Source organism: Hemicordylus capensis, chromosome 1, assembly GCF_027244095.1.
Source record: "Hemicordylus capensis ecotype Gifberg chromosome 1, rHemCap1.1.pri, whole genome shotgun sequence".
NCBI lineage: Eukaryota > Metazoa > Chordata > Lepidosauria > Squamata > Cordylidae > Hemicordylus > Hemicordylus capensis.
Window position 1 is genome coordinate 287,669,545 of NC_069657.1, and position 20,823 is coordinate 287,690,367.

Sequence of the window (20,823 nt, forward strand, 5' to 3'; positions counted from 1 at the left end):
AAATGTGGGAAACCACAGTACAGACTCTAACTCAAACCGAGGGTTCTCTCACCAAACTCCAATTTGAACCCTTGGTTTGAAGATGTTGGGGGTAATTACCTGTATAGCAGAGTATTTCAGGAGCTAGCTCACTCCCATTAATCAGAAGTTAACAGGGTCTCAGGGGCAACAGCTTGTAAATGATAAGCATGGAGATTCATGTAAGGTTAAACTAATCTACTGCAGGATTTCTTAACCTTGGGCCCCCAGATGTTGTTGGACTACAACTCCAATCATCCTCAGCCACAAAGGCCATGTCTGGGGATGATAGGAGTTGTAGTCCAACAACAGATGTTGGGCCCAAGGTTAAGAAACCCTTATCTACTGTGTTTAGAAGCACATGGTGATAGGAAAAAATCTATATCTAACTGGTGGCTACATGGTGCTCAGAGAGAGAGAGCGAGTGAGAGAGAGAGAGATAGACGCATTCTGGGAAGGAGGAGGAGGAGGAGGAGGAGAAGAAGAAGGAGGAAATCATTCCCAGGATGTTCCTGAGTACACTCTATCAATAGAGGGGTAATAGAGGCAAAGATAAGCAGGAATAAGAAGATGACCCTAACCGGCTATCTCTACTCCCAATGCCCCTAGTGGTCATTAGGGTTACTGTGCAAAAGGTTGATGCCATCTGGAGCAGGGTCGCCAACAGGTTCACTGCTCGGGCCTTTGGCTTGCAGCTGCCTCCATTACATCCAAATTCAGTAATGGAGGCAGCCTTCCCTGGGACCAGAGTTGAGGGAAGGAAGCTCCTCCCTCTCTCTGTCCTGACTGGCTGATGTGGCTGTCCATCAAGGAGGAAGCCTGGCAGTCAGGTCACCCTCCTCTCTGCAGTCTCACAGACTGCAGAGAGGAGGCCAGCACTTACATCCGCATTCAGACAGATAAGCACGTGGGCAGGGAGGGGGGAGGGAAGCACAACCACAGTTCCATTGGACCCTAGGTTCTGTGTTCTGTCTGAATTTGGCCTAACATTCAAGCACTCTACTTGAATGAAGGAAAAAACCCTATGTCAACCTCCATTTCATCAGTTCAAAATCTCTGAACTGGTATTGAAAAACTGCATTCCTAACATGTTCTTAGCCCAAGACAGTAGAGATATCTTTTCATTCCAAGTGTACATCTTAGTCAAAGATCACACTAGCTCTCCTATATAAAGTCTTATGTGTTGAAAATACAATATAAACACTGGCAGCATACAGATAGAAAAAAGGTAGGTGGAATAGGGATGCAGAGATATAGTAACTTTGGAGTTTATCAATAAACTAGTGGTCTGAGCAGAAAAAAATTGAGAAAAGGGAACAGCTGGTGATTTCTTTGCAATTTCTAAACAGGTAGAACTGGAGCTGCAAACTGCTGGCCTGTGGGCCAGATCAAGCCCATGGGGAAGCCTGCATGAGACCAGGATGAGCCCCACCGCTTTTCTCCCCCCCCCCATCACCCCCCACTGCCGCAGTATTTCTATCTGACTGGCAGGCTTTCTTCTTCCCCCTGTTGCCTCCACCAGTGCTGGTATTTCTCTTTCTCCCCCAAACCCCATGAGTGGTCCTGGAAGCCATGAGTTGCTTCCTTCTTCTTTACCGCTGCCACTCTCCTCCCTTCTCCCTCCCTCAGGCTTTTTAGTGCACTATAGAAGCGCTATTCCAGAAGAGGGAGACACAGAGATAAAGCGGGGAGGGGAATCAAGAGACGACAACAACAAAAAAGCAACCAAAACAGAGCAGGGCACTTTTTCTCTGGGTGAAGGAGGGGGAGGGAGGGAAGGAAGAGAAAGAACATGGTGATAGGAAAGGAGGAGGGAGAGGAAGAAGGAGGAGGGAGAGGAAGAAAGAAGGGTGAGTGGAGGGTAAGGAAGGGGGAAGAGAGCTTCTGCTTTTCTTGGGGCACAATGTTGCTTTGGGATTGTTGGTCTGCTTATTGAGTGTTAGTAATCTGTTGAGAACATTAACATTTAAAATATGATGGTTATGTTCAGAATTTCTTTTTAAAATACTTTTAAAAAATTTCCCTGAGATATTTTGGTGTAAAAAGTCATGCATTTAGCTAATTTCATTGGCAGGATCGTGTACGCAAAATTTGATATTGGGAAGTATGATATTCAGAATTTCTTAAAAAAAACTAAAAAAAAAAAGATTTAAAATTTCTCTGAGCATATTCTGGTATAAAAGTAGTGCATTCAGCTAATTTAAATGGCAGGGTAATGGTGGGGGGGGGGGAGAAGGAAGAGAATGAGAGAAAGAGGGAGGAGAAGGAGGAAGATCGAAGGTGGTGCAAGGCAGGCATGAGGCGATGGAAGGAGGTGCAAGGCTATGTGCGGCACCCTGGAGGTGCACTGAAATCAAATCTGGCCCACCACCAGATTGAGTTTCACACCCTTGGGTAGAAGGAAATCTTCTAAGAAGTGAAAAATGTCAGAACCATACTAGCGGAAATCAGGGGGAAAAAACTGATGAGATACATCCAAAGTTCTGTTAGCAGTCCTGTTCAACAGCCTTTGAGATGGTATTTATCAAGAAAATATTTTCATTATTCCTGCTTTACTTCTGATGATTTATTGTCTACCTCTATTAGAGTCTGTATGGGTTGATTAGCAAGATAAACATCTTAGGATTAAAAAATAAAAATAAATACTCATGAGGTATGTGTTGCCTGTCTAATGCCTTATCCTGCATTAATTCTCTGAACAGACAATACATTACATGTAGGGATAAAATAAATATTTGGAAAAAATGATTTTCTTTTCTTGAAAATGCTTATTTTATGCAGCTTATGGATAGAGATTGTCAGAAGCAATTTAACAAGATGTGATAATGCAGAGAGAGAAAGTCAGGAAAGACAGTTTGCAATACTATGCACACTTATATTGGAGTAAATCCTACTGACCATTGTGGGCCTTACATTCACGCAAAAATGCATAGGATTGTGCTATTAAACAATGCAATGAGTATCTGTGTTCAGTTCAATTATATAGCAACTAGGATACATTTCTAATGACATATTATAAGTTATGTTTCCAACTGGAAACATAGGTGTCTTTTATAATTTAATTTTATTTATGTATCTATTGTCATCAATGAGCATACTATAAGATGATGTGTCCATTCCCCAAGGAGTTCACAGTCTAAAATGTGATGATTTCAATCTCACATACTTAATATATTTTATATTATAATGTTTACATGTCAAAGACTAAGGCCTTGTATACATTGCAGCAGAATGCAGTGGGATGGTGTGGCAGAATTCTGTGGTGGTTGAGTTAACAGTACCAAGTTAGACAGCAAGTGGAGAGTACTAGTTTTGACTGCTCCTCCTTGTAAAACACACATACCACCAAAACTCCTGCAACTAAACAACTAGCACTGGAGGGAAAATGGTTGTAGTCCAGCCAGGTTATTTGTCTCTGCTGTGCTAATTTTCTAATTTGTTGGTTATTTTTAAAAGCAAGGTAGCATTAGAAAGGTAACCTTTTCCTTGCAATGAGAAGCTGAGAGAGAGAGGAGAGGAGAGCTGGGCTTGTGGTAGCAAGCGTGACTTGTCCCCTTAGCTAAGCAAGGTCTGCCCTGGTTGATTATGAATGGGAGACTAGAAGTGTGAGCACTGTAAGAGATTCCCCTCAGAGGATGGAGCCACTCTGGGAAGAGCAGAAGGTTTCAAGTTCCCTCCCTGGCTTCTCCAAGATAGGGCTGAGAGAGATTCCTGCCGGCAACCTCAGAGAAGCCGCTGCCAGTCTGTGAAGACAATACTGCGCAAGATAGACCAATGGTCTGATTCAGTATATAGCAGCTTCCTATGTTCCTATGTTGTAAAATCCACTCTTCCACCTCTGGCTTCTGCTTCATTCTTCTGCATGTATATACCAAGTCTAACCTCAGACACCCCCTCCCACTGGTCATGTACCGTCAGGTAGGTCATATAGAACTGGGTGGGCAGCAGGTCCATGACCACTCCTGCACCAACCAATCTGTTGGCTGAGACAATATATTTAACAAGCAGTTCTAAATAGAATGAATGGAGCCTGCTTTCCACTTCTTTTAATATGGTGACTCTCAGGGCCGTCCCTAATGGGGTGCAAGGCTGGGGATGAATCAGCATGTGAGGGGCCTCAACATTTCATATGATTACATAATCATACTGACTGATGACATACTGTGCAAATAGTGTAAGTGAGTGAGGTGTTTGGACATGTCCAACCAGCTTGGATATATAGTGCATTTGTAAGGAAAAACGTTAAAAGCACAACACATGCCCCTTGCTTCACAGTTCTCACTCATATCTTCTGTATTGCAAACCAACTTGAACACAGGGCATTTATAAATAAATAAATAAATAAATAAATAAATAAATAAATGTGTGTTTATTCAGCTGTTCACAGTTAGCCTCACTTTCACTAGGTGTGAAGTACTCTATGGATACAGAGAACTCTTTCTGGCAGCTTTACAGCAGTAGGGAAAAAATGGCCGCATTGACCAATACACTTCATATTAAATACACAGCGCTTTCCCACACTGACCCATATCTATGCCTAATTTCAAAGCCCTATGCCAAACCATTCCAGGAGATCTAATGGGTTGGGCATAAAAGCGGGGTGCATTTCCCTATTTTCTGAAGACCAAGGGCAGATTCCTCCACATGGTGGTGGAATGGTGGTCCGGGGGTGAAGGTCTTCAGTTCCAGAAGTTTTTGTAATCTTCTGCCCTGAAACAAGGCACTTATAGGAACTTTTGGTGATGTTTTTAGAAAAAATACAAAAAGATATTAAATATCACCGATTTGTCCAATCTGCTTCAAATTAAGTACATAGGCCTCCCACCCTGCCCTACATCTGTGCCCAATATCAAAGCCCTTCCAAGCAGGCCATTCCACAAATAGACAAGTGGGGGAAAGAACAAAAAATGGGAAATCCCATACCTTCCATTGCTGGCTCTGAGGAGGAGGAAGCCACAGGCTCTCAGCACAGGGCTGCAGGGCAGGGCAGAGGGTATGCACAGTGCTCTGGTGGGCAGTCAGTGCTGGCCACTCTGCCTCCTGGAGAGCTTCAGGGACTGGGGAGAGCATCTGCACGGGAGAGCTTCATGGAGGCTGGCAGAGAGGCCTCTGGAAGCCTGCCCCACCCACCTGCCAAAAAGCTGATAGTCGAGGCAGAGAGGGAGCTGTAGCAGCATGCAGGGAGCTTTTTGATAGCAGGTAAGCCTGTGTGCGGCTTGTGCAGCACTACAGGTTGGCATGCTGGGGGAGAAAGATACATTTCTGCAGGGCATGCTGCTCCAGCATGGGGCCTGTCCTAGCACAGGGCTTCAAGGATGGCCCTGGCGACTCTTTGCTAGGAATCTCTCCCAAATGTTGTGAACGTCAGGGGCGTAACTATAATAGGGCAAGGGGAGACAGTTGTCTGGGGGCCCACTGCCTTGGGGGCCTCCCCAGAGGCAAGTCACATGACTGACTCCCCCAGCCACACACCCGCCTGGGCTTCCTTCAGTCGTATTCATCCTCCGAAATTGATGTGAGTGTTAAGACCTGGAGCTACCAGAACAGCATGTCTTTCTCTAGTACCATTAAATGACTTGCATCGTCCATAATTTACAAAATCTTAAAAAAAATAATTTAGGTTGATGCTCTATTGTGGCACATAGGATATATATATATATATATATATAGAGAGAGAGAGAGAGAGAGAGAGAGAGAGAGAGAGAGAGCCAGCCTCATTTAAGATTTCTTTACTTCATGAGCTGAGCTTCAGTGAGGGGGGGCATTTTAAAATCTTGTCTCTGGGCCCACTCCAACCTTGCTACGCCCCTGGTGAACGTGGTTTGTGTCTGTTAGGACATGGGTCACAAAGAGGTGTTGTCTAGACTTCGAGTGGCTGCCATCTTGAAACAAGATAGTGGATTGGCAAAACAACAACAACAACAACCACAACAACCACAACAACAACAACTCCTGCCTGGGTCCTCTAGTAGCCTCCCCCATCTGCTGTGAATTTGGTTTGTAATGGAGTGTAAACATCAAGGTTTTTTAGAGGGTGAGATGTGGACACACATAGAGACATGGTGATCTCATAAGCCTTCCCTTCAGAAAGTAGGCTAAAAATGTATCCAATTTGTTTTACACACATGCTCACACACACTGCTTTAAGACATCACAAGTCTGTTAGGAGAAACTGGTTTGTGTAAACAGCTCAGAATAACATATTCTGCAGAGCATACTAGTAATAGAATATATAATGGAGCAGCTTTAATCTCTTCTCAAAATTAAGTTTATTCCAACTTAATTGATTTGCTCTAAGTTTCTTTCATTATCATTTATACTAAAGTGTCAACAGAATTGAGACTAGAGTTGTACATTGCAGCTTTTGTGTTTCAGTTAATTTGTTCATCAAGACTGACAATTAAGTGTTCAGTTATTAAAATGTCAAGAATGTAAAGGGCTAAGTCTTGGGCAGCTTATTTCCTATTTATTTCTACACCATCCGAATAAATATGGATTTTCCATTTAATTTGGTTTGTGTTTGAAAGTAACATTGTTGCAATATTAAATACTCAGAATCAACGCAATGATAAGGATTTGGTCTATTTTTCAAAGATGACTAACTTGCAGTTGATCAATAATGTCCACTCAGGGCCTTCCATAATATTTAAAGAGGTCAGGGAAAAGAGATACAGTTGCTTTGAGGGCAACTGTCAGTCATTATTTTCTCAATAAATGAAATGTTGGTGGCTAAGGGAGTAAAATAAGAGCTATGTGTGTGGCTTTAGATGAGATCTGAATGTGTCCAAATTGGACAAAAGTTGCATTTTCCTCCTGCTCCCTCCAGCATGCCTGACCTGCCTCTGAAGCCACATGTGTGGTTGTAACATTTTAATAGAGTGAGAGCACAGAACCAAATGCACTTTGGCTCCAAATTGCATGGTTAATCTCCAAATTACCCAGGATACTTATGATGCTTTTCAGACATAGGTGAATTTGTGTGCCCATATGCCCTATTCAAATGTTATATCCATGTGTAGATGATGGAAGCTGCCTTATACTTTCTGGCCTATCTAGTTAGGTTTAGCCTGGAAAAGAGAAGACTTGGGGGACTCTTCAAATACTTGAAGGGCTGTTGCAGAGACTGGGGGAAAGATGCTCAGAGAATGTGCTCTGGTGCTCAGAGAAGTTATAGGAGGACAAATTTTGATTCAGTATTAGGAGAAGCTTCTTAACTGTAAGAGCAGTGTGACAGTGGATCCAATTATTTGGGGTGGGTGGGAGGTCTCCCTTGCTGGAGGTCCTCAAGCAGAGGCTGGGCAGCCATTGGGGATGTTCCAGCTATGGATTTCCTACAATGCGAAGGCAGTTGGACTAGATGGCCTACAGAACCCTATGTATGGTTCCATACATGAACCATGTATGGCTATGGTTCTTGCCCATACTGTCTCCTATGAGTGGCAACAGCTCTCCATTTCTCAGACAGATGGTCCTACTTGGGTCCTACTACCCAAGATCCTTTTCACTAGAGATTCTACATGGACATGCACACTAGGTGGAAGGAGTAGTGGTAATATAATATTATTGCCACACCATGGGACAGTTCACATGACCAACCATGTGGGCAGGCAGACAGGGAGGAAAGCAGGGTTCAGCCTACCTTCCCCCAGACAATCGTGTTTAGCACCTGTGGTGCACAAGCCACACACCCACATGACCCGTGCTGCTGGCAGCAGCGCAGATCAACAGCGGCCAGGACTCGTTATTGCAGCCTCCAAATATCTCAGTGTATCCCACCAAGCCAAGCATGGTGCACTGAGGGATTCCCCCAGGGGATGGACGCTCTAGGAGCCCATCTCTGTCTCATCACAAGCTGCAAACAGCTTGCATTGACACACAATCCTGGCAGTTGGGTTAAGGGTGCGCTTGCTCCCTTTACCTTGGCTAAGAGCCAAGCTTCGGTGGTGGGTTTGGCACCATGGGGCCGCTGGGATCTCCATGGGCTTGGCTGCACGTGAGAACAGCCTCTATATGCGTAAAACAGCTTGGAGAAGATAGTGTTAGAATGCTTGTATACTGATTACACATCCTAATTGTACAGATAATCACAAGAGTCCATTTCTAAGAACTAATATTAAACATTGTCTATGTTTTTTTTGGGGGGGGGGGTGTTTCTGGACTGGTTCCTGCTCAATGAGATTGATCTGAATGGATTACTAATTCTGTTTTAATGTTAAAGCAATATAAAGCCCATGCTAAATGATTTAGTCTGTATCTTACGAAATACCTACCTTGTGAATTTTAAATAGAACCTCACAGAGGTTATAGATTTTTTCAGCCCGCACCCAGTCTAATGTGCTTACCTGTAATACCAAAAGAAAATATTATTAGATATTGTTGTGTGGGTCCAAACATCCTTAAAACAAGTTTAAATACCGTTCTTTTGTTGACTGCTTTAATGAAAGCTGCTAATGATCATGTGTGCATTTTCAAAGCCCAAAACTGGCACTGTCTAGAAATATTGATATTAGACAGTATATACGTTCAACAAACAAACAAACTTCTGTTACTACAATACTGAACATTTTTAATGGAATTATTATATCATACAGTTTTCCACATTTTGGTTCACTCTTTGGGACTTGTTTATCAGTTCTTAATCTAAAAAATAAAAAAAAATTGCTTCAAGGTCAAGAACATCTTCATACTACCATGCAAAGATGGATACATTTGTTTATTGCCAAAGAAAAGTAGCAAGCATGATCTGCGGTATTTGGATCATTTGCCCAACAAAATATGCTCCTACATTCCGTAATTCTTTTGTTTATCTGGATTTTAAATTAATTTGGTTTCGTTTTTAAAAGAACCGAATAAGAAAAAAATAGAAAATATGGAGGGGTAGTTAAGGGAATTCAGGAAGGTGAGAAGGAAGGAATCCTGTTCAGTGACCTCTATGATTGTGTCCAAATAAGCTGCAAGTCTTCATTGTTTCAGTGAATACTGACCAAATTTATAGGACATTTGCTTTATGCTCTTTCTCTGGCATGCTTTATTCACATATGGCAAGGGAGGCTTTTTAAAACCATTCTGTTGGTTTGAAGGGCATTCTCCCCAACAATAAACAGATTTATTTACTTAGTTTAAGTAGCAAATATGAGTACAGCCCTGTACAAAGGCTATTCCTTCTGAGCAAAACTCTGCTATACTATACTATTTGTCACATGGGAACTAGGGATGTGCAAACAGGTTTGACATCAAACATGTTTGGTTCAATGGTTCAGGGTCGAACTGAACCATCCCCTGTTCAGCCTGACCCCAGACCAAACACCCTCTGACTGTTCGGGGGGTTCGTGGCCTTTACAAAAAAAATTAAATTACCCCCTTCAGGGGAGTTGTTGGAGGTGGTAGTGGGGGAGTGTCCATGGAGGTTCCCCCTCCCACCGGCGGCCTCCCTTTTCATTGCCATCGGCCATTCAGCCAGCTCTTTGGCCCATTTGGTCCCTCCCCCTGTGGCACGTTGGCCATTTTGGAGGCCACCACGCCTGCACAATTGGCCTCTGCGTGGCCTGGGTCACGCAGAGGCCAATTGCAGGCACGGTGGCCTCCAAAATGGCTGCCATGCCGGAGAGGGAAGGCCCGAATGGGCCGAAGAGCCGGCCGAATGGCCGGTGGTGGTGAAAAGGGAGGCCACCGGGGGGAGGAGGAACCTCAGTGGACATTCTCCCCCTCCCCCGAAGGGGGTAAGTTATTTTATTTTATTTTATTTTATTTTAAAGTCCGTGAACCCCCCTGGACCGAAATGAATCAGGGTTGGGTGGGTTTGAGTGTTTGCCAGACAGAACTGGCCCGGTCTGGTTCGAGTCCAGTCCATGCCTGCGCAATTGACCTCTGCATGGTCTGGGTCATGCGGAGGCCAATTGCAGGCACAGTGGCCTCCAAAATGGCTGTCATGCCAGAGGGAGAAAGCCCAAATGGGTTATGTTGAGGACGGTCCACATCAACATATCAGAACCAGAGGTACCAGCCCAGAAGTATAGTAGTAGTAGTACTTTATTACAGCCAACGGCCACTGAATACAACAAAATAACACACACAACAGCACATGACACATCAGAAACATCAAGAGAAACTGCAATGAAAAAAATACAGTAAAAGTATCATATATGAAGAATTTTGTCTAGATAAAATCAGATCACCCTCCTACTATACTATGCCCCCATCTAGCCTCTCAACATGTCTTCTGTGGAGTTTACTTGCAATACAAAGAAACTTGGCTACTTTTGTCGAGATGAAGTCATCCAAGTCTGCAAGTAAAAACTCCACCTTCTCCTGACCTGAGGTCAATCTACGACCTCTTAAAAGGGGAAAAATTAATTCTGTTCTTAGCTCCTTATAGAAACAACAATTCAACAACACATGTTCAGTAGGTTCAACCTCTCCTGCATGGCACGGGCACAATCTCTGGGGATAAGGGATTTTCAGAAATTGCCCACCAGCCCAGAAGTATATGGAATATAGGCCTGTGTCTGATTTCATTTTATATTAAGAAATGAAATAATACCTGAACTCAGGGTGAACTGACATACCAGATCTCAATTGCTCTGTGAAGGAGGAAGCAATCCAGCATTGTGTTGTGAAATGGATACTCAAGAAGGCACAAAAGCTAGGCCTGTGCTAATCATATGCTAAAATGCAACTCACTACCAGATAATGTCTGTGGAAGAGGCCAGAGGCTGACCTCCTCTTTCCTGTTGCAAGAAGTTTATGTTAATCTTTGTCAATGATGGCTCCGCTATGCCCAAAGGGGATTATTCAGTTGCTGTCTATAGAAATTCCACCCTAAGAAAACACCTGTAGACTTTAATTCTTACCTCACTGACAGGCTGCCTTAGTCAAATGTATTGATTAACTCGTTTCACACATGTACCCCTTTTTATGTTACTTTAAATATTCTCTTGTTATAATTACACACTAGATAGAGTGTAATCTATCTAGTGTAATCTAGAGTGTACACACTAGATAGACTGTACATAAGAAATAATGTAATTGCCGTCTCACACAAATAGAACTAATTCTCTCACTAACTCCTGACTTTTAACACCTTTTGGGAAGATGCCATTTGTAGCTCAGAGATGCAGATTTGCTTTGGGCAATGTTTTCCCTCCCTTCTAAGCGCACAGTTTGCAGAAGATGATATTCAGATCTCTCTCTGGACTGGCCAATATCCTGAATAATTAGAAGACACTGTCCAGAAGGTAGCAGCAAGTTGTCACCTTTTGGGACCCAGGAAAAGATGAGATTTGAATAGATCAAAGAAAATACAACTATAAAGAATGAGGCTACTGGACAGAGAGTTAGCAGTCTTGTGCCTATGGGCAATCTTGTGCCTACAGCAAGATCTGCTCACAAGCAATGCCAGAGTTTGCTGCTAAGCCGTGGGGCTAGAAGCAGGAACTCTGTCCATGGACAGGAACTGTCTCCTACAAGCAGTCTTGTGCCTACGGGCAATCTTGTGCCTACATGCAAGATCTGCTCACACACAACCCCAGAGTTTTCTGCTAAGCCACGGGGCAACAAGCAGGAACTCTGTCCATGGACAGGAGCTGTCTGTGACTTCTACTGCGCAGTGAGAAGTCAAGACTTCCCCAGCCATGGTGCTCTGACTCTCAGCCATGATCTGAGCAACTGCTAAAACTCCTGTCTCAGCCAAGAGCCTCGCTCCTTCAGCTGAAGAGATCCACCACTCTCAAGTCTCTCTGATCCTGGTAATATGCTGCTCCTACAAGAATTGGATCCCTCCATCTTTTCCCCTCCTTCTCCTCCCCCCGCTTTTCCTCTACTAATTCCTGAAACATGCAAGCCCTCAGCTTTTCTTACCCCCCCTTTTTCCGTCTGTATCTGAATTGTATTAGGCTCTAGGAAGATTTAATACACACACATATGGTAGTTAGGAACACTGGTTGAATATTGGTACTGGCTAGGATGTTCTGTTTAAATACTGTTGGTAATATTGATAAAGTGTTCTGCTTTCTGCTCAACTAGAATTGATGTTGTTATTATTTTATACTCAATAAAGCCTATTGAATCCTTTTAGGAGTGGCTTGATCTCCTTTCTTCCTTGCGCCCAGATCCTACATGTTCACTATATAAAAGAACTTGGTCACTTGGTGACACTATGAGCCAGGCCTAATTTTGTATGCTTGCTAATGAGCATATTTAGTATATAAATCAGGCCTGGACCGTAACAGTGGCCTCCAAAATGGCTGCCATGCCGGAGAGGGAAGGCCCGAATGGGCCGAAGAGCCGGCCGAATGGCTGGTGGTGGCGAAAAGGGAGGCCACCGGGAGGAGGAACCTCAGTGGATATTCTCCCCCTCCCCCGAAGGGGGTAAGTTATTTTATTTTATTTTATTTAAAAAAAGTCCGTGAACCCCCCTGGACCGAAGTGAATCAGGGGTGGGTGGGTTTGAGTGTTTGCCAGACAGAACTGGCCCGGTCTGGTTCGAGTCCAGTCCATGCCTGCGCAATTGGCCTCTGCATGGCCTGGGTCATGCGGAGGCCAATTGCAGGCACAGCGGCCTCCAAAATGGCTGTCATGCCAGAGGGAGAAGGCCCAAATGGGCTGAAGAGCTGGCCGAATGGCTGGTGGCGGCGAAAAGGGTTGCCCCCTGGGGGGAGGGGGAACCTCCACTGACATTCTCCCACCACCACCTCCAACAACTGCCTTAAGGGGGTAAGTTAAAATTTTAATAAGTCTGATATCAACGGGGTGTGTGTGTCTGTGTGTGTGTGATTGGATTCTATTTCAAATGCAAGGCCTCTTTGGAAGGTGAACTCTCAAGGAAAACAGGGGGAGGCATATTGGGAAAATCAGGTGGATATTTAGAGCAGTGTGAGGGGAAAGGAGTGTATGGGATTATTCCTGAGCAAGCCTGCCCATGATTGCTGCATCCTTTTCTTTCCCCTTCCCAATCCTTTTCTGTCAGGCATAGCGTGCGGCCATTTGCATGGTGACGCTGGTCCGGGCTGCAAGAAGGCACACTGCAGCCCCGCATGCCCACTTTTTGGAAGAGTGCCAGCGGGGGGAAGTGGCGGGGTGGGAGCTGGCAGGTAGGCAGCACCTTCTCTGCCCCTTAAAGTGACCCTCCTGCCCCCTCCGAATCGGTTCAAACGCCGGTTGCCGGAACCGGTTTGGCACTCCTCTACTGGAGTGCTGAATGATTCTGTGCACATCCCTACTGCCCACTGTTCCCTCTATGGTATGCAGATGTGCGCACGCTCACAGGTTTTGGGATGTCCACTCAGTTCAATTTAGATCCCCGCTCAGGTTGAATCAGGAAGGCCCCATTCTGAATGCAGGTGCTCACACACTGCCTTGATAGTGCCGCCCAGAACAAAACTCATTCCACACAGAGATGAAAAAAATTAAGAGGGACCAGTGCTACTGCCCATGGTTGGAATGCTGTCAGGAGAACTACACTTGACTTTTGTGATAACAAGTTCTCATTCACTTCAATGGCCAGGAGTCAGGACTACTATGCCTGTTTTATTTTTAAAAAACACTGAGGTAATCTCAGCTACATTTAGCCTATTGACTACCTATTGACAAACATGCAACACACAAATGTACACACACAACAGGAGCACACACACACACACACACACACAGAGGCATACATGCAACACAAATATACAAACATCCATGCAACATAAATGCAGGAACACACACAAATGCACAAATACAGACACAACATTCAAACGCACAAACACAGATGCAACACACAAATGGACAAAACACACATAGCAATAGCAATAGCAATAGCAATAGCACTTACATTTATATACCGCCTTATAGCCAGAGCTCTCTAAGCGGTTTACAATGATTTAGCATATTGCCCCCAACATTCTGGGTACTCATTTTACCGACCTCGGAAGGATGGAAGGCTGAGTCAACCTTGAGCCCCTGGTCAGGATCGAACTTGTAACCTTCTGGTTACAGGGCGGCAGTTTTACCACTGCGCCACCAGGGGCTCATTACACATGCACAACACAAACACACAAACAAAAAAAGCACACACGCAACAGAAATACACACATGCATACAACACAACTGCATAAACACACACAAACACACAGAGGCCCAACACACAAACTCAGATGCAACACACAAACCCAGAGACACACCACAGAAATGCAAAACACAGTGGCAACACCCCCCCACACACAAATGCATAAACACAGATGCTGTGCACCAATGCACAAATACAGATACAGCGCACACAACACAAAGACACATGCAACACAACTATATAAACACATGCATACAACATACATGCAGAAACACACAAATGCAACACAAACACAGAAATGATAACACATCACACAAGACACACAAACTCACAAATGCAGATGCAACATACAAACACACAAATACAGACACAATGCACAAAAACACACAGGCACCACACAAGTGTGCAAACACATGAACACAGTGCAACACATGAGCACACAGATGTGATGCAAGCATACGGCATGCACACAACAAAAATGCACACTACACAAACACACATGCCACATAAATGAACACACACACAAATGCAACACAGACACAATGCACAAACACAGCTGCCACACACAAATGCACACAGATGCCACAAAGAAACGTGTGCAACTGCCTACACACACACACACAGGCATGCCACACACAAATGAAGAAATGACAGAACACATACTAGCACAACACACACACACACACACACACGGCACTAATACATGTACATGTACATAAGTACATGCACACCTCACGAACAAATGCATAAAAACATGTGTACATGTACATAAGTACATGCACACCTCACGAACAAATGCATAAAAACACAGAGGTACAGAAACATGCACATAAGAAAACAAGCACTTCCACACCCAAAGCACACCACACAAACATGGACCATACAAAAACACCAATACGTGGATAAGCAACACAAGCACACACATAAGGACGTGCATCAGCTTTAGGTTCCAATTTCTCGGCTTTGTGGAGCTTGAGCCAGACTGAGATAGCCTTAACTCTGATCCTAAACCAGCAGGTTTTTTGACCACTGACTAGGTTTATGATCACACCTGAATTTAAACATCTTGATAAAGCAAGCCATTACAATATTTATTTATTTATTTAATATATTTTTATACCACCCAAAACGTGCATCTCTGGATGGTTTACAAGATAAAAACAAAAGTAAAACATTCGTTAAAAACAAAAACAAGAAATTTAAGACACAACAATTTAAAAATTTTAAAACAATATTCTAAAAACAACATTAAAACAATCAAAACAATATCAGTTATAAGCCTGGGTGAACAGATGCTTTTAAAAAGACTTTTTAAAAGTTGTCAGAGATGGGGAGACTCTTATTTCTTTAGGGAGCGCATTCCAAAGCCTCGGGGCAGCAATGGAGAAGGCCTGTCCCTGAGTAGCCACCAGATGAGCCGGTGGCAAATGCAGACGGACCTCTCCCGATGATCTCAATGGTGCAATGATCTCAATGTGCAATAGAAAGAAGTTGTACAGGCATCCATTGCCAAAGATGCTTGAAAAGCAGTGTTTTTCAGCTGTGGAGATGCTGTTTTGAAAGCTTCATGGACATTTTTAAAAGAAGAATTTTCCTCCTGACACCAGGTAAAGTACTGGGATTAAAACTTATTGAGGCTGTGAACACAAACACACCAGGGTAGGGCTGCTTGTGTACAGTGCTGGGGTCAAGGCTGATCCCAGTGCGGCCTCCCTGGTAGCCCACGTTTGTTACCCAGGCTTTTATCTGGGTTAAAGAGCACAAGCACACTCTTTACCCGAGGTCTGGGGTCGTATGTATGCTCGGGCTTCATATAGCCTGAGAAGACAGAGAGCTGGGCGCCTAGAGCACCCGGCTCCTGGGAAATCCCCCAATTCACCACACTCATAGCACAGTGCATTGTGGGATTCCTGGAGGATGGGGAAATGAGTCCTGGCCTCCAGATATCCGCACTGCACGAAGCAGCATGGGTCATGTGGGTGCACAACAGTGCACCGAAGAGGACATGGGGGGAAATCAATTGTCTGGGGAGAAAGTAGGTCCATCCCTGCCTCCCCTGCTGCCTGCCCTCCCCACTTTTGGTTGTGAGAAAGATCTTATTGTATAGTAATCATTGTGACATAGATAAAATGGAGTGAACAACTTCATTTCCACTTCTCAAAGCCAAGGATAAGTGTTGCCATTGGGCTGAGGTGAAACAGCAATTCTTCCCTCTAACTGTTGTCTTGGATGAATAAGGTCTGATCATAATGACTGGTTTCAGGCATCTTTGTTGGTTCTGACAGACTGCATCTGCACTTTTCCAGCCAAAGATATAAATGGATGACCTACTTCAAAAGAAAAAGAAACAGGCACATTTATTTGTCCTAGCACTACGATTACAGAGTGCAATCCACTACCCATTGGAAGTGATGTGCTACATTTAACTCAATTTACCTGAAGGGAATAGAACTGACTTTTATCCGAACGCTGTCACTTAACTGGATTGGGGACTTCACTGCTAGCCTTCAACCTAGCAGCCATCACACACTTGCCAGCATGCCTTTTGCTGTGTGTAAAATAGCTTTACCTTTCTGCTCTTGGTGCCAGAGTCAAAGTGGTCATGAATGACCTTCCTTTACTGCCAAAGCTTAGGGCCCCATACCCTTGTCCATTATGTTCAGACTGCTTTTATTTCTCCAATTCTCTTGCAGCCTTCTATGCTTTTTGCAGCAAAGATGGTTGGGGATGACAGATTGCAAAGGGCACCAGTATATCTAAGAACGTTTTATTTGGAGTGCTACAAAGAAAGAAAACTATAATACGGAAAGCTATATTGAAACTGTCTCTGCCTCCCAGTGTGCAAGGTCATCATTAGAACCCGAGTGACATTTTACAGGTGTTCAAGCAGCAAAATGCTCACAATACAGACAGGCTGGTTGAAGTGGAAATTGACAATATTTGCAGTCTTCTTCCTTAGATACGTCATTTCTAACTGAATAGAGCATCCAGGGCACTCATATTTTAGAGTCTTCTTTTATTTACAAACAATGTGTTTGTATTCAACATGAAATTGCTAGAGGGATGAGAAATAGGTTACTAAATGTACAATCATTCTTCTTTACTAGTGGCTTAAGGCCAAGGCTATGCTTATGCAAGAACTCAAACTGAAGTATCCTGCATGATGTTTCCTACATCTAGAATTTGGCCTAGCTCTAAAGAAGCTGGAGAAAATGGATGATTTCCCTATTTTATGAACGAAATCTGGATTGCAATTAGAGTTGCCACAAATTTTGCAAAAAGCACGATTTTGAGTCAGCTTGAAGGTTTCTGTATGGATGAAAGGTCCAAAGCATTTAGGAGTAGGGATGTGTGAAAGTTGCCATGATGATGCCATGCCATTGCCTATGCCTGCCTTGTTGCCAGCCTGAGCCCAGCCTGCCAGCCTGCTATGGCTACTGCATGCCAGCCTGGGAATGGATTCAGGGGCAGAAGAGTGGGTTGGGTGGTAGTGCCCCAATGGGTGCCTGCCAGGCTGCCACTACCCAGATTCCAAAGGAAATGGGTAAAAGACTGATTATGTGTGATTTGTTGAAGTTTTTGCATCTTTAAGATTCCCCCCCATAGGAAATAATCAAGGTTTCAGCAGCCCCGTATCTCCACTTGGGAGGCACCAGGGTGGCCCAGAGCGAGTGGTGGTGTAGTGCATATAGGGTGCCAAACACCCCCATGGGTTGCTAACCCATGGGGTGCTGGGTTTTGTTGTTTCTGAAGTTTTCTGAGTGTAGTCTTTGGTAGCATATGAGATTTTCAACAACAAACCATGAATCCACTCTCATATGCTACCAGATAATCTACACTCAGAACATCTCAGAAACAACAGAGCCCATGGGGGTGGTTGGCACCCTATGTGCTCTACACCACCACTCGCTATGGGCCACCCCAGTGCCCCCCAAGTGCAGTTATGGGGCTGCTGAAACCGCCATCATACCCTATGGGGAAGAACCTTAAAGACAAATAAACTCCATTAAATCTTTAAAGATCAGCCCTCTGCCCAATTCCTTTGAAATAATTCTGGCAGCTTCCTTGCCCCCACTGGGCACTACCACCCACCCTACTCTTCTCTGTGCCACCCCTTTCCCCCCAACGTGAAGCTATACTTTTGCTGAAACCTCCATTATTCCCTATGGGAATAGTCTTAAACTTAAAAAAATCACCAAAAATTACCCTTTGCCCAATTCCTCTGAAGTTTGGGTAGTAGCTTCCACCCATTGGGCACTACCACCCCTACCCACTAGTTTTGCCCCGGGGCTGTTTTTTAAAATCCAAAACGTTTCGGATTCGGATTTTGCAATTTCGAACAAAAAACAAAATTGCAGTGTTTCTGATCGGATGGTTTCGAACAAAGAACAAAATGGGGGTGTTTTGGATTTTGGCCAGAAACAAAACAGAAAAACAAAACAAAACACGCAACTCTATTTAGGAGAAAGCAAAAGTAACCAATAGAGGGTCCCCTGAACGTTCCTGTTACCTCTGGGTTTCACCCAAAGTTACATTTTGAAGTGAATTCTGGGACAAACTATCCAAGGAGTACTGAGGGAATAAAATAGATTCACTTCACAGACAGTTTCAAAATCAAATATTAGTTATTTTATCTTAACCTTAAGGAACTTACCAGAAAGGTGCCCATCAATGATGACATTAGGGTCACCTTTTGCAAACCTGGCTAGGATCAAAAGTGTCACATATAGTTCTCCTTGTGTGAACAGGAGCTTTTCAGCTCCACTCATCCAGCACTCCCCAAAACTGGAGTACACTCTGAAGCTTGAGGCATCAGGGGTTGCCCCCAGAGGGATAAATCAGCCAACATCGTGTATGCACCACAGTGCTTCATGTGGGCTTCTCTGGATAAGAGTTAAAAGTTCCCACTTAACCAAATTGGCAGAAATTTCTGGAGTCTAAATAAATGAAATACAGTTATAAATGTAATTGTGTGACTTTTATTATTTCCAGGCAGAATGGCAAGAATGTGTACGTGCAAAACACCGCCAGCCCACTGAAGAGAAAGCAGAACATTCCTAGACAAAGCTTGAAACTATTAATGCTTCAGAATGCTTTCACCCCAACACACAAATAATACAAGTAGCCATGAAACACACAAGGATATTCCCAGATAACCTTCAAGAAGTGGGTTGAAGCCAGAGCAAGAGATGGCATGACACCTGCCCACTTTCAAGCAAACGTGGATGGCAGAGATACTACTGAGACAATACTAGGGGAAAGAGTATTCTGTAAATACTTCCATATTTTAAAATGTGAAGTCAATTTCAGCAATCTTCATCTAAGAGTAAAGTGAGAAGGAAGGCCTATTTGAAAGAATATTTGAAGTAAGAGGAATGAAACAGGCCTGCTACTCAATAAGGATGGTGAAACATTTACAAGTGCCAAAGAGAGACGAAACTCTTATTTTAGCCCCCCAAAGGGCAACTGTGTGGAACCTCACATAAACAGTGTGAACAGTGAGGGTTCAGATTTGTGGTCCAAAATTAATAAGGCACCAGTCAGGAACTTACCAGAAAGGTAACTTACCAGAAAGGTGCCCATCAATGATGACATTAGGGTCACCTTTTGCAAACCTGGCTAGGATCAAAAGTGTCACATATAGTTCTTAATGAGTACATTCATGAGTACAAGTCTACAGTGCCAGATCAAGGGCATCCTAGGATACTAAAAACACTTTGCTGATATACTCGTGGAATCGCTACCATTTTTAGCCTACTTTCCAGTAGGCTTATAAGATCACCCAGCATTCTTTGTGTGTGTCCATCCGTGTGTCCATCTGTGTGTGTGTCCGTTCATATGTCCCCCACATCAACTTCGCAATGCCTGGACCAATACGAACCAAATCGGGTAAAGTTGTAGGGACACATAGGGACACCTCAACAGCATAGTTTGTGATGATGTCATCCACCCCGATCCAACATGGCGGACGTGCAAACCTTTGAGGTGCATGTGGGCTAACTTGTAAACTGCCTAACCGATTTGAACCAAATTTGCTACAGCTGTAGAGACAAATAGGGATTCCCAAATGGCATGGTGTGTGATTATGTCATCCACTCCAATTCAAGATGGTGGCCATGTGAACAACTGAGGCACAAGCAAGCTAATTTGTGGACTGTCTAACCAATCTAAACCAAATTAGGTACAGTTGCAGTGAGTGATATATAAAAACACCTCAAGGGAATTGTTTGTGATGATGTCATTCACTCTAATTCAAGATGGCAGCCACGTGAACATCTGAGGCGCAAGCAGACTAGTTTGTGGACTGCCTAACCTATTTGAACCAAATTAGGTACATTTGCAGTGAGTGACACACATGGACACCTCAATGGTATAGCCTGTGATGATGACATCCACACCGATTCAAGATGGTGGATGCGTAAATTTTTGAGGTGCAAGTGGGCTAACTTGTGATCCGCTTAACTGATATGAACCAAATTTGGTTCAGCTGTAGGGACACCTCAATGGCATAGTTTGTGATGATGTCATCTACCCCAATCCAAAATGGTGGACATGTGAATGTTTGAGGCGCAAGTGGTCTAACTCTTGTACCGTCTAACTGATTTGAACCAAATTGCATACAGTTGTATTGAGGGACACCTCAGAAGTGTAGTTCGTGATGTCATCCACCCTGACTCAAGATGTCAGAAGCATAAACCTTTGAGGAGCAAGTGAGCTAACTTGTGAACCACTTAACCAATTTGAACCAAATTTGCTAC

At 43.9% G+C, this 20,823-nt stretch overlaps 1 protein-coding gene across 8 annotated transcripts in view; it reads right to left on the reverse strand.

The window, feature by feature from the left end:
• Positions 1-20,823, reverse strand: part of SNTG2 (syntrophin gamma 2) — a 489,442-nt gene that overhangs the window by 51,493 nt on the left and 417,126 nt on the right. For 7 of the 8 annotated variants that reach the window (XM_053286035.1, XM_053286038.1, XM_053286042.1 and 4 more), the window contains one exon: positions 8,289-8,360. The exons of the other annotated variant lie outside the window; for it this stretch is intronic. In XM_053286035.1, the coding sequence (XP_053142010.1) occupies positions 8,289-8,360 (72 nt within the window). The remainder of the gene's footprint in view (positions 1-8,288; positions 8,361-20,823) is intronic. 8 annotated transcript variants of the gene reach the window in all.